Genomic DNA, 14,257 nt, shown 5'->3' on the forward strand with positions numbered 1-14,257 from the left:
GTCACCTTTGGTCTGCAAATCATGACATAGGCTGATTTGTAATCTGGAAATGCTGATCTGACTGTTTTTATGTTTACTGGAAGCACTTTTTCCAAAAAGAATTTAAATATCAATGTGAGATAACACTCATGATAATTAAACTTCAACTATTGGTTTTTTTTTTAAATTAAAAATCAATTTGTTTTTCTGTTGAATTTATTTCACAGATTCCATTTCTCCACACTATAGCTGCTTTGATAAATTACGTAGCAAAGCTTCAGTTGTTGCAGTTGACCGTAAAGTAACACATTTCTAATTAAATGTGTAAATTTTTTTAGAATAGTTAGAACTAATATTTTTATGTTCCTTTAAGTTTTAATGTAGAGTTTGACTTTTTGTACTGTGCTCCCACACTGCACTGTCACACATGTCAAAACTCCAACAAAGTGGCAACGAATATTCAGGTGGCACTTTATTTTGTAAGCATGGGGTTAAGTGATAGCATCACATATCGTGCTGTGCAGATGTGCTGCTCAGATAGAGAGCACCGTTGGAGATGCGTATGAGAGAAACGCACTGGGTCCACCCCAGCATTCTCATGGGCTCCTGCAGAGAGGACTCTGGCCTGTGGGGACATGTTTAATAGGCTAAGGGACCAACAGCGTCTGTGGGGTGTGTAAGAACTACAGCCTTAGGAAGATAAGGCAAATCTAGCGTTTATCATACATGTAACCAAAACATCTGAAATATTTTCATTTCTAATTTAATATAAAACAGTACATACAACAGCGATCATACATTTTAAGATATTTGCAGATCTTTGAATATCAGTGGTCGATTACATGATAATTCTTAGGAAGAATGCATACACTTTAAATGTTTAATATATTTGAATATTTGAGTTCAAGCGGAATATTATACTTCCAGCACCCAGACAATGGGGAAATATGCATAAAAACATCAAACTTCTGAAAGGGAAAAAAAAAGTGCGGAAAAAGAGATTTTCAGATCAACTTCAGTTTAAACTGGGGTGGAAAGAGAGTCTAAAGGTCTCCTTCTGCTGACATCTGCATCTTGGGAAGAGGAGAAAGACAAACAATAAGTCATTTTTCCGTTCCACCTGCTTTACCCACATCCCAGTATAAGTGTAAACAACCTGAACCATGTATTATTCACAATCTTACCATTGAGCTTTTTCACACAAATATCCATGAATGTGTGTGTTGCCAAATAACATCTCTTTGTGATTTGGATATTGTTACCTTTTACTAGAGAGAGAGAGAGAGAGAGAGAGAGAGAGAGAGAGAGAGAGAGAGAGAGAGAGAGAGAGAGAGAGAGTTCACACCTTGTCTTATTAAAGTTCAAAGTCAAAAACTCAACAAAAACTTGCATGTATCAGTCTCACCACTGGACGATTTACTGCAAATCTTCATCAATTTATGGCCTGAGAAATAACATGTCTTCTTAACTAGGATGTTGTCATCCTTTACTATAGAGAGAGAGAGAACAAAAGAGAACGAGAGAGAGAAAGATTTCACACGTGGTCTAATTAGAATATACAAATCAACACCCTAAGGACTCCACTAATTGCAGTACAGGTACAATAGAATACTCACCATTGCATTTGCAGGAAATGAGTTGGGCCTTCTGTAATCTTTGAGGATATACTAATATCAAAATGAAAAAAATCACAGGAAAATGTATTATTTCAGAGTGTATATATAAGAATATAGCTAGAACTGCAATATTAGGGGTTATGACTTAGAACAGGGGTGCCACATCAGCATAATTGTTGCCCACAGAGGGCCATATGTAACTTATAAATGTAATTACTTCTTAATGTTAAATAACTCTGAATTTATTACTTATTAAAGTTACAAATATTACACATGTATTTGCATAGATGTAACAAATATGTTTCCTTGTTGCTCTGTTATTATTTGTTAGGTTATAAAACCCACATTACTCCATCAATAAACGATCAAACTATCCAAGTGAATAAAGAAAAATAACATCAAATATATCATGTTTACTTTGTTCAAAACTTGAAATATCAAACTGAAAATAGCAATTGTGCTTCAAAAGCGCTCCCTCTGAAAAAGACTTTGAAGCGCGGTGATTTATTCAGCCACAACAAAACTGGCGTGTACTGCCACATTGTTTGTGGTTGTGAACACACTCTGTTGCGATTGCAGTTTGACTTTTGATTCTTTGGTAATTGTTGTTTATGGACAATGAGGCCTTTGCACATCAGGCAGACTGACTCACTCTGTGCTTTTAAATGTGCTCTTAAAAAACATTTTTCCTCTTTGGCTTTTATCCCAGTCTGGGATGTTGGTTCTTATTGTTTCAACTGTGGTTTTTCTTTTTATATATGAAAATATATATTTTATAATATATATAATATTATATTTTAAACCTGTATGCTCTTACTTGTGAACAGCACTTTGGCCATATAAATAAATATTTATATCTATAAATAAATATAAATAAATAAATATAAATAAATAAATCTATAAATAAAAATTGAGTTGAGTTTGAGTTTCTAAGCTCTCACAGGCCACAAAAAATGACACGGCGGGTCACATTTGGTTTGACACCTGTGACTTAGCACATGGTTCTGAAATGATAGTATGTATGTGCAAGGTGAAAGCCTGATTCATTCCTGAAATGCTACCGTGCTGAGCATTTCTCGTTTAAATGTATACGATTAAAGGGCTAGAGCAAAGAAATAGTGAGAAATTATAATTACCAAAACCAATTATTACTTATATTAAATAATCATATGCAAACAAGCAGAGCAGTCAGTGTACTTTCAAAAAATATTTTTAAATTGTGATATATATTTAAAAAATCACATTTCATCATACCAACTAAATTTCACAGCAATATGTATGCGTGAAGGAAAGCTGGTATCATAAACTGTAACATTAGCCCTGTATCAGCATTTAGACACACGCTAATGTACAGGTGGTGTTAAAATATATTCTTATTACCTGAGTGGTTGCACAAAATGGTGGCCAAGATAACCATGGCAAACATCATCAAGAAGATCTTGGACATCCTTTCACTGGTGTTTGTTCAGAAACTGCAGGGTCTTGGTTATAGAGGAGCAGAGGTCTCTCAACTGCTTTTATCTGCATAAATCACTTTCTTTTCTCCCTTTATAAACCACACAAAAACCTATTGGGTTTACACATTGACTTGGGCAAATAGGTTTCAACAGGTCCCCGCATACCTTTATCTTCAGTGGAACGAGAAACGAGATATGAGATATTTGTTGTGTCCTGCCACACGCTGTAAACATAGTCAGTCAAGAGGGGAAAAAATGTGATTCGGATTAGATTACGCTCTCTCAACAAATCAACTGATTAGGGTTGCTCAATCTGCTCTGTTGCTTGTTTTAGTTCGAATTAAGCTGTCATGGTAAGGCCGTGGTCTAAGAAGCCATTTAAATTTTTGCCCACTGAAAAACTGGCAGTGCTGCTTCCTTTAGGGTTAACAATCTTTGCATTATCTCTGTTATCTGGCCCAGTAAAGGTCAGGCAGACCACACCAGAGCCACTGAAAATGCGTAGTCTCAGCAATCTCACAGGGTCAGAATGCATTTCTTCTTATTCGTGATTTTGAAAGTCTACTTCGGTATGTTTCACATTTGTCATTGTTTTTGTGACTTTTCAGGAACCTAGATATGAAAACATAGGAAATAAACAGTGCAATTTGATTACTCTAGATTGTCTCAGATGACACCTTCATGAGGTCTGAATTACATATCTCATAGTCAAGTCTGAATTACATATTTCATAGTCAAGTTTGAATTACATATCTCATAGTCAAGTCTGAATTACATATCTTATAGTCAAGTCATTCATGCAGCTTTATTATAATTAGGAGATAAAGGCACTGGAAACAGGATTTACCCACATTACACAGAAAATATGCAATAACAAAGCAAATCCCGCAGTTCACAGGGTCACAATAAAAAAAACTGAGGTAAAATGTCCATGATTTTGATAATCTTTTGAAAAACAGGAGGTGTGGCCAAAGAAAAGTACAAAATAAGTTTGTACTTGTACTACCATCCCAGGACAGTAGATGGCAATATTGATAACAGTGAGTCCTCTCACACACGGGTAAATACCACGGGAAAGACTCACATGTAAGGTCCAGACCAGTCTAGACCATTCTTGAGAGACATGTGGATACTACATGGTTATCATTAATATTTGTGATAAAAAAACATACTGTAATTGGTATTAAACTAAGTTTTCTCAGGTCACAACAACACATTCAAACCTAAATTCAAAAACAACTAAGCCTTTCCTATAGGCTAACCCAGCATACTTAGAATGTAATATACACAACGTTTTGAATAAGTATTAAGACATTCTTGTGTATTTAACTGAATGATATTGCTAGATGCTATCAGCTACGTTATACTGCCATGGACCAGAAATATTAGAAAGTAATTTCTTGTTGGACACTTAGGAAAATCAAAAAAGAGCTCTCACTGGTCTCATATGAGTCTCGGTTGTGACCAGACAGAACTTGTAATTATATAAACACCAACCACACCTGGTCTCAAACCCAGGTTCTCCATGAAGTATATTTGTGACCACCAAACCAAAGAGTCAGTTCTCCATCACAACAGCCACACATTCACCTTCCTGAGTAACTGCCTCTGTACCAGTACACAATTACACTATATAAGCGTACGGTTAGGGCGAAATGGTCTTTTACAAAATATGTAGGCTACCACAGAGTTGAAGTATGTAAATGCAACATTTAACACCTCCACTGTCTTGTGACTAAACCACACACAACCTACGTGCCTACGTGTCGCCTACACGAAGTGTCGTAGCTTTATTGTGTATGCATAGCGAGTTGTCAGTAGTGGGCGGACTGGTGTGAGCATACTCCCCAGTTAGTCGTAGCCTACAGGACAGGCCCTCCCTTCCTCCCTCTCTGTCTCTCTGTCTCTCTGTCTCTCTCTCTCTTCCTCCCTCCCTCTCTCCCTCCCCCGCACTGTCGCGCTCACTAACCAAGGAAATCCCCAAGCAGGAATTACCTCATAACCCGCTCGCCCCGCTACAGTGCAGGCGACAATATAATCACTCCACTCCGGAAACAAACCGTGTTGTCTTTTCAGACGGGGATTTAAAACGTCCTTCTCGCGTCCAGGACAAACAACAACGAGGTAAGCAGTTTTTTTGTGGTGTTATAAATCACTGGGTCGTCGAGGGAAATGGTTTTGAAGAAATGTGTATGGGTTACACAAGCTGCGACGGAAAGCTACCTGTGGGAGCCTTTTGTGTTGACAGAGCTGACATGAGGAAAAGGGGTTGAAATACTAACGCTTTAGAGACAGATATAGAGATAAACACATACACTGTCAGCATTATAAACTCCGTTATATTGAGGGCACCTCGTATGTTTTATACAATATATGTTCGCTGAAGTAGCATTCTGGGTTGGTTATTATTTCGCCCACTCATTTTTTTATACTATGTATCTTGCGCGGTTTAAAACGATCCCGAATCTCGCTGCAGTTGTTTGGACGAACCACCTCGACCTCAAGGGGAGATATATGAAGACATCTTACGAAGTACAGCGAGAGACACCGCGTCCATTTCTGAACATGTACGGCACGACAGGAATACCCGACCTAATACCGCCGGCAGGTGCACTGCGACCCAGCCCAGTCTCCTACAACAATGGAGAAATAGGAACCGGGCCCGAGCCTCCTCGGAGAACACAGCGAGCGCCCAAACTCGGACAGATCGGCCGCTCCAAAAGAGGTTAGTATTCATGGATTAATAATACATACAGGACGGATATACTCCTTCTCATTGAAATGCTCAGTGTTCATGTACTGAACAAATCGTTCAACAGATGTTGATTAGTGCTGTTTAGCAAGGGAGACACTAAGCCAAATTTTTATTTGTAATGTGGGGTAATTATGTACCCTATAAAATAATAATTCCAGCACTTCCATTCTTATATGAGCTGCAGTGAAGTCAAAGGAGAAATATTACTATCATTTTCTTTTCATAATTGAGAGAATGGAAGAACAAAACTTGTTTACAATGGCATGTAGGCTTGTGCGATTTAGATTTTTTTTCCACGATTCTTTGCCATGAAAGAATCCTGATTAACAATTTAATTGTCCAAAGCAAACCTGATTAAAACGATTTGTCGAACAAAAAATAAAATATAATGCAACTAAGTGACGATGTAGTACGTACATTTCCATTTAGAAACCAAGAAAAGAATAAATGTAATCTTGAAGAAAGTCATTTATTATTATTCAGTTACACACATTAAACAAAGGTCTCTACAATAATCATACATCTCTACAATAAACAATATTGTACAACTTGCAGTTATACAGTCCAACTAAACTTGTATAACTTGAACCACCTAACAATGAAAAACCCTTTGTGATTGTTTTTCAATTACAACACAAAAACTAACTAAAATGAATTCACGATGAAAGAAGAATTCATGATGAAAGAACTTACATTTAGATTTTTAAATTTTTCGAACATTTCTAGTTTAAGGAGAGTGCCAGAGCAGTTCACACACAGGTATTAGCACGCAAGGTTTGCCAGGATGAGGATACACCTCTCCTGTGTTCTGTCTCAAACTTTGCACGTGTCAAATTCAGTCCTCTGTGTTCTTCCCTCAAACTAGGTCAAAAATTAATGAGGTCACGGTGCATTTTTGAAAAGGTAGCTTTTTTTAGCCTCCTAACTAAGAATAGCTTAATACCCAGACAAATTAAAAAAATCTAAAGAAAACATTACATGTATTTATTATTAGCAACGAATGAATTGGTGTTAAAAGGCAAGTCTGCCTAATTTAAGAACATAGTATAATCTGAATCAGTAACACTGGATATCTTGTCATGTAGCACAACCCTAGCGTGTAGTGCACACTAGTCTCAGGAGGGCGATGCACTGACAATAATGTCTCTCCTGTCTTCACCTGTAAACAGTGGTCATTGATGATGAAGACTTGGACGATATCATGAACAACAACAGACGCTTCCCTGTGTCTCTCAGCGTCTCTGCTGTCGCCTAAGGCATGACGCGCTTTGCCAAAGCTGTGAAGAGGCCAATACCGTAACATACGAGTGATTTTCAACACACAAAATCAAACAACACATTTAATCATTTAAACACACACACACACACACACACACACATATTGCAGTCTTACCTTGGACACACCCACACACATTTGTTCTTGTAGACTAATGCACACTGGTTTTCTCCTTCCTTCCCTCTCTCCCTCCCTCCTTTTCTTGATCTCTTAAATCTCACATTGGCACAACTTTACATCTGGACACTGTCATTTGCTGCCACTGTGATCATTGCTTGTTATCACTTGTAACTTAAAAGAAAATCCCATGGATGTGTCTTTGTGGTTGCCTCTCTGTTCTCTCTGTTTGACACTGCATTTTGATACTGGTCTGTGATCTCTAAAGCTACAGGGCTATATTTATTTTTTAAAAAACTGCACTTTACTGAGGGGTAAAGACCGAACCAACCTCATTTGGTGGGGCTACTTCTTTCTCACAGATGTGTTCTGTGGAGGTCTGTTAACGTGTAATGCACCGCTAGCTAAAGACCTATGGTTGCCTTGGAAACTGGGGTCTTTTGGCATTAGAAGCTATCGTGTATTGGCAGGGAGGGTTTTTAAATGGTTACTGGGGAATTGTTTGCCTTTACTCCAAATGAAATTATCTGAAATAATGGCTAGTATTTAAAGAGAGCTGTTTGACCAAACTGCTTTGAATCTACCATACAGAAGGTGGTCACTCATAATTTGAATTGCATGAAAACTTGCAAATCCATTTTTGTATTTGTAAATGGCATTTTTGGAAATAAACTATGCATGATGATCCTTGACCAAGCTTGCCTGGTTTACTTCCCATTATGACTTGCCTCAGTCTGTCTGCTCTGTGTCCAAATGTTGGCACCAAAGAATGACCATGTTTCAACCCAAAGCCCTGACATAGCTGTCCCTGACTGGTAAATACAGACAGCCATTCAGTACTATACGATAATTGTGTACAAACAGTGGAATTCTGATGGATTAAATGTTGTGTTCAGTGAAGTGTTTACTGTGATTGCTGTAAAGTGTTTACAACCTTCAGTCTATCCTTCCCTCAGAGCTGTTGTCACCATACCCACATGAGAAAAGAGTGCGTCCTTACACTGAAATCTCACAGTATAGAAACTGGGTAATGTGTATCTCTCTCAGTGCTGTGACAGTACATGGATCAGGAGTGCAGTGATGTCTACAACACCAACATGTACAAGTATTTTAAATCACAAAGCATTTGGTAGAAAATTTTTATAATTTTGAAAGGATATTGAATAGCTAAACATAAAAAGGATCGCTTTACAGTTTTCTTTAGTTGGTTTGGTTAATTTCTCAGATCAGAACTGAAATTCTCAAAACTTAATTCAATCTCCACATCTCCTTGTCACTTGTGCACATCATAATAGCATTTCTCAATGTGTTTGACATTTTGCAAATGGTCATGAATAATTGTCTGCTGTTTTATACATTATCAATTGCTTATGCCATGTTTATCAAATTGTGTTCTACTGACTGTCTGTTTAACTGTCTTAACCTCCAAAACATTTAGGCTTTAGGTCATGGGTTTGGTCATTACATGCAACCGTGTTGAATATGTCAATCGCTCAGGCATAATTTGTTTTTCATTTGATACACGATAGAATGTGCAGCGTTCTTGTAATCAAAAGCTTTGCTAGTTTCCATCAGAATATACTTACAGTGTACACTGTTGCACTGACAACATGACTTAAGTATTTTGACTGCCTTGTTCACAGGTAATGACACACAAACTAGATATTTTAATGGCACTGACACGTTGCTTGACCTAAATATTTGTTTTTGTGGTAAAAGCAAAGGATTGTGAGTGAGGTATGTGCTTTGTAGGTATTCCATTGAGTTTTGCTGTGTTTGCTCTGTGAATGATTTTGGGAAATGACTTCTCATGATGCCAATGTAAAACATGATGTGAGAAATGTACCAAATTGACTGAGAAAAACTAATGGTATAAAATGCACTTGTTGGATTTACATGTAATACTGATGAATTACAATGTGTAATCATACAGAACTATCAACAACATGTTGATGAAATAAGGGAATTTTTATTGTGCACCGAATCATTTAGGATATAATATGTGACAAAATGACACCCCCCCTCTCAAAAAACCCCTCAGAAAAAACAGCCAAACACTGACAGATACACATCTTGTGCCTTTTCTACACAAACATAACAGGGCCATGACTCAGCATGAAAAGCAGAACGACCCTTGATTATACATCTCAGTATGTACTTTATGACTAAAAGCCTGTAAAAGGTCTGGCAAGCTTACCAAAACTCCACCTCTCACTCCAGTCTCATAATTTGTGATGTTAAGGCTGATGATTTATTTGTGATGGAATTGAATCTGAGTTTTTCTCCATTAACTTTTAAGCCAAAACCTCAATATTGCCCAGTAGGAACGTCCTTTACCTCTGCTTCTGTTTTCCTGAAACTTCCCCTTTCATTTTAAGCAACCACAGCACCGATATCGCCCTCTAGTGGGCCCAAGAGCAACTCCTAATAACAGCACTCATATCGCCCTCTAGTGGCGTCAAGAGCAACTGCTCATCACAGCACTCATATCGCCCTCTAGTGGCGTCAAGAGCAACTGCTCATCACAGCACTCATATCGCCCTCTAGTGGCTCTAAGAGCAACTTTTCATAACGCCAACAATCTTTCAAACAAAATCTAACTTGTGCTAATACTCTGGGTTCAAACACAGGGTGACAGTAGCATCCAGAATCTCTCTGTTTCCAGAAATAAATGCATATTCAAACAGGCATAATACTTTGCCATTTTTACACATTAGATTTTTTTATAAAAGTGTAAACTCTAGTTGCTGAGGAATAACAACATAACATCTGAAAAATACCATCCGAGTTATTTCTCTATGGACTCTAGATTTTCCACCAACCCAATTCTCTTCAATCCTGTCGGGCCAGTCCATTTTTCCTACTACAGGGGTACTTCAACACGTGCAGTTCCTAGACTGTCCAGATGAGGGCGGTCACACATACTCCTTGGTGCTGCTGGGCGCGCGAGTAGGATTTTTGTGGTACTTGGACACCTGTTTGCGCCGAGGGCAGGAGGCGGCCAGCATGGCGCCCCCAAGAACATCCAGGAACGATCCACCCCATGCAATGAAAATAGCAGCGCCAAACTCAAACCTAGAACAGGAGGAATAAAACAAGGGATTATGCATGGTATACGTTTTGTGTGTGTGGATGTGTATATAGACTATATATATATAAATATATATATATATAAGACTGTCATATCTAGAATGTTCCTCTGAGATTTGTGCATTGACCTACTTGGTGTTGACTGGAGTGAAGGGGTTGTAGAACGCGCGGATCACGTTGTGGGCAAACCAGGAGCAGGCGACCACTGCACACAGGGCTGCGTGGGGGTAACACAGAGGGGCATTTGGAGAGCGGGGCAGCAGAATGAAGGCAATAGGAATGCACACATGAAGCTGCTTTACATCAGCGTCTCCTTAAAGCACCTAATGATGTTTAGAACGAAGCTTCTGTTGCTGAACCTGCGATGAACCCTTCGCAGTAAAGCCCTGGGTGGGGGTGGAAGTGGGGGGGGGGGGGGGGGGCAGGATTTGGCAGAGCCATCGTGCTCCCACCCACACAGACTTTCATGACTTCTGAAGGCCATTGCCATGCACATTAATCCCCGTTTAGGCAACTTGTTGTTCACTTTGATGTTAACTTGACCCCTCACTTTGAAGCTAGGCATACCAAACAAAAGTCATTCAGGGGGCCTTCAAAGACCCGGCCATCTGTGCCCCGCACACACATCCCGCACACACGTCCCGCACACACTCACCCCCCACCAGCAGGACGATGCCCCCCGTCATGGCGGTGCGGGCCTTCCGCACTTTGTCCTCCGCCCCACAGGTGGTGCACTTCATCCCGATGCTGGCGACGCCCAGCCCGGCCATCGACACGATGATGCCCACTATCATGAGAGCGCGGGTGGCCTGCAACGCACCTGTCACACACACACACACACACACACACACACACACACACACACACACACACACACACACACACACACACACACACACACACGTCCAGGTTCACGTGACCCCACCACACACTGCACACTTATTACTTTGTACAATGAAAACAGCCAAACTGATCTCACACCTAGAGCAGTTTCTAGAACATTCTAGTTTAAACTTTTTAGAAGACATTCCAGTCTTCATTCGTAGAGCTCTGTGATAATCAAGACAGCATGTACTGATGGAGTAAACATTTTCCTCATATAAACTATTGGGTTTGCTCTCACTGCTGAAGATGAGAGTAACGAAAGGCTTCAAGAGAGAACATGTGTGTGTAGAAGAGAGATTGAGAAAGAGAGAAGAGAGCGAAGGAGAGAGAGAGAACCAGTCTGTACCAGCAGATTCCTGTACATCCTCTCTAAAAAGTTTGGTGGGGTGGGGTGTAGTGAAGTGAAAGAGTGATTTCTCCAGCATCATTCATTAAGGTAAAAGACCTCTCACCAGGCACTGAAACTACTTGGGTCTGGAATCCAGGAGCAGCCCTCCCTCATCCCTCCCTCAGCGCCCCCTCAAACACCCCCCCCCGGCCCCCCCTCGTTCTTTTCCAAGTCTTAACTCAAGCTGCTGTCAGGTGCAGTCTGAACCGGTTCAGTCGAGACGTAACCCTCACATCTAGCCAAGCCATGTTCCTAGCAATGAACCGGCAGAGGGCAATCTCATTCCATCTCCTCTATCGGCTCAGCGGATTGGACAGCTATGGACCTTCTTCAGAAAAGTGGGGATGTAGAGGCAGTTTTTATTAGCAAAGTAACTGGCTTCCATTAGCATGTCGACATACTACCTTGGAAACGTACTGTAAGCTGTGAGGCCTCTGGCATGGTCAGAAACCACTAGACATGGGAGAAGTGGGAGTGTGTGTATGTGTGTGTGTGTGTGTGTGTGTGTGTGTGTGTGTGTGTGTGTGTGTGTGTGTGTGTGTGTGTGTGTGTGTGTGTGTGTGTGTGTGTGTGTGTGTGTGTGTGTGTGTGTGTGTGTGTGTGTGTATGTGTGTGTGTGTGTGTGTGTGTGTTGGGTGGGGACTGATGTGAGTTAAACAGGAATGTTAACTTAGAGATTTACAGCTTACATAAACCAATCAGTGAAAACTCTAAAGATAAAATACAAATGTACTGTAAATTGTGAAAGTAAAATAAACTCCTTTCCAAAAATGATTGCAATGGAAAGTTTTACTATTTCAACATGAGCATTGATTGAAAACATCACTTAATATGCAATAAATCCTTTAAATACTATTTCCAATGTAACTTCACAAGTTGCCCAGATAACCTTGTAACAGTAGGATAACAGTGTATATTTCCCCAACACCACACTTACAGACACAACAATTCAGACACAATACGCTTACTGTATAGTGACACAAAGACTTCACAGTCAGAGATATACGAGCTTGCCACTGGGGGAAATGACACGACACAATGCAGCAATCGCATCAGCACTATCGAGATATCATGAGTACACTAACGCGTTAGGAGACGCTCGCCTTCGCCCGCGCGCCTAACTGCATCACCACAATACACCCACGCGCACCTGCGCCAACGCGACCTCACGCCACTAAAACCACTGACAAGTGTCTACAAGTAATTCACATCGGTCGCAAAAATAAAGTTTCATTGCGTTTAGTTTGGATACTCACTGTCTAGCTGCAGAATGGAGTCGTAGATCTTGCACTGGAGTTGGCCGGTGCTTTGGAAAGCGCAAGACATCCAGAGGCCTTGGTAAGTGGCCACGGCGGTGATGATGCTGTCCCCCACGTACGCAGACATCTTCCACTGCGGCAGGATGGTTCCGATGATCAATCCAATAATACCGATCAGAGAAAGCGAGAAGCCAAGCAACTGAACTCCCGAGTTCGCCATGCTGCACGCGGAACGGCGCGCGGACCCGCACCCCCTTAATGAGCAAATGCCGTAGAAGAGGAGAGACTGCACCTCACACACCTGTGGCAAATATCAGCCGTGTTCTCGTTTAATGACAAAAAACAAATATTTTCAGACAAGTTCAGATTAAAAACAAAACAAAACAAAACAAACACACTTCGTTTTGTTAATTTGCTACGTCGCAGAAAAGAGATGAAATACTGGATAACTTTTAACTGCCGGCTCTGACGGTTCAGGACGCGGTGGTGAAGGTCTGATCTCGGGTGGAGATCTGATGCGCGCGTGGAAGAAACTGTATCTGATGCGCGCGTGGAAGAGACTGTATCTGATGCGCGCGTGCAGAGAGATGCGGTGACGTCACGCCCAATAGAAGCGACCCCTCCAGTTAAACGTTGTTTATTTCATTATTTTTTTTTAAAGAACAAAATCTCTCCCTAGCCTATCCAGATTTGACTGGATGGGCAGTAACTGAGAGGAAGGTTGGCCTCCAACAGACGTATTACCACACGAACGTGTCAAGCTGCGCCTATGGTACCGGCTGCCAACCACAAGCTGCAAAACATCTGTGCTGACTGCTCCTTCGTGAAGTTTGTTTTGCAATTTTTTAATATGCTTTGGAATTTTCTTCACCAAAAAATGTCATCGTAAATAAACGGAGCCCTTCTTGACTTACTAGAATGAACGTGTTATAAGACCAAAAAATAGAAAGTTCTACAGCATATGTATGATCATTAGGCATTGAGGGATAAATAAACTGTTATTGGACCAAGACTACCCAGAACATTATTATTATAACACAGTTTGTCAGTCTTAATAATGACGTATTTGTAGAGGAATTTGTAAAAATACATTGTGTTTTAGATTGAAAACTAGCTCACAAAGTGTAAATAGGTAAAAGTTAAAAACGTGTATGTAACGCGAGGGTCAGCACAGGAAGCCAGAGATCGTTACTGAGTTTCGTTTGTATTTGTGAAACACGTAAATCGCACAGTGACGACACTAATGCAGCGTCGTGACGAAGACTGACAGAGAACGTCGACAACACATACGCATAAATGCAATGATACTAACTAGAGACAACACATAACGCTGACAAAAATAAGAGACAGGTGCGACGAACGACACATACGACACAGATGAATACACACACACACACACACACACACACACACACACACACACACACACACACAC

At 40.4% G+C, this 14,257-nt stretch overlaps 1 protein-coding gene and 2 long non-coding RNA genes across 3 annotated transcripts; 1 reads left to right on the plus strand and 2 right to left on the minus strand.

The window, feature by feature from the left end:
* Window positions 1-438: 438 nt before the first annotated feature.
* LOC143488664 (uncharacterized) lies at window positions 439-3,138 on the minus strand. Its single transcript, XR_013124484.1, has 5 exons — window positions 2,976-3,138; window positions 1,596-1,646; window positions 1,385-1,468; window positions 1,164-1,247; window positions 439-1,052 (listed from the first exon to the last, which is right to left on the minus strand). It is a non-coding gene; the product is annotated as an uncharacterized LOC143488664 (long non-coding RNA).
* Window positions 3,139-4,887: 1,749 nt separating this feature from the next.
* Window positions 4,888-5,638, plus strand: LOC143488580 (uncharacterized). The gene is made up of 2 exons (XR_013124441.1): window positions 4,888-5,176; window positions 5,529-5,638. It is a non-coding gene; the product is annotated as an uncharacterized LOC143488580 (long non-coding RNA).
* Window positions 5,639-7,500: 1,862 nt separating this feature from the next.
* On the minus strand, window positions 7,501-13,468 carry cldn7a (claudin 7a). The gene is made up of 4 exons (XM_076987375.1): window positions 12,820-13,468; window positions 10,946-11,110; window positions 10,423-10,507; window positions 7,501-10,275 (listed from the first exon to the last, which is right to left on the minus strand). The coding sequence occupies exons 1-4, from the start codon at window positions 13,040-13,042 to the stop codon at window positions 10,116-10,118; spliced, it is 633 nt and encodes a 210-aa protein (XP_076843490.1). The 5' UTR covers window positions 13,043-13,468; the 3' UTR covers window positions 7,501-10,115.
* Window positions 13,469-14,257: the final 789 nt, after the last annotated feature.

This window comes from Brachyhypopomus gauderio, unplaced genomic scaffold (genome assembly GCF_052324685.1).
Source record: "Brachyhypopomus gauderio isolate BG-103 unplaced genomic scaffold, BGAUD_0.2 sc52, whole genome shotgun sequence".
Classification (NCBI taxonomy): Eukaryota; Metazoa; Chordata; class Actinopteri; order Gymnotiformes; family Hypopomidae; genus Brachyhypopomus; species Brachyhypopomus gauderio.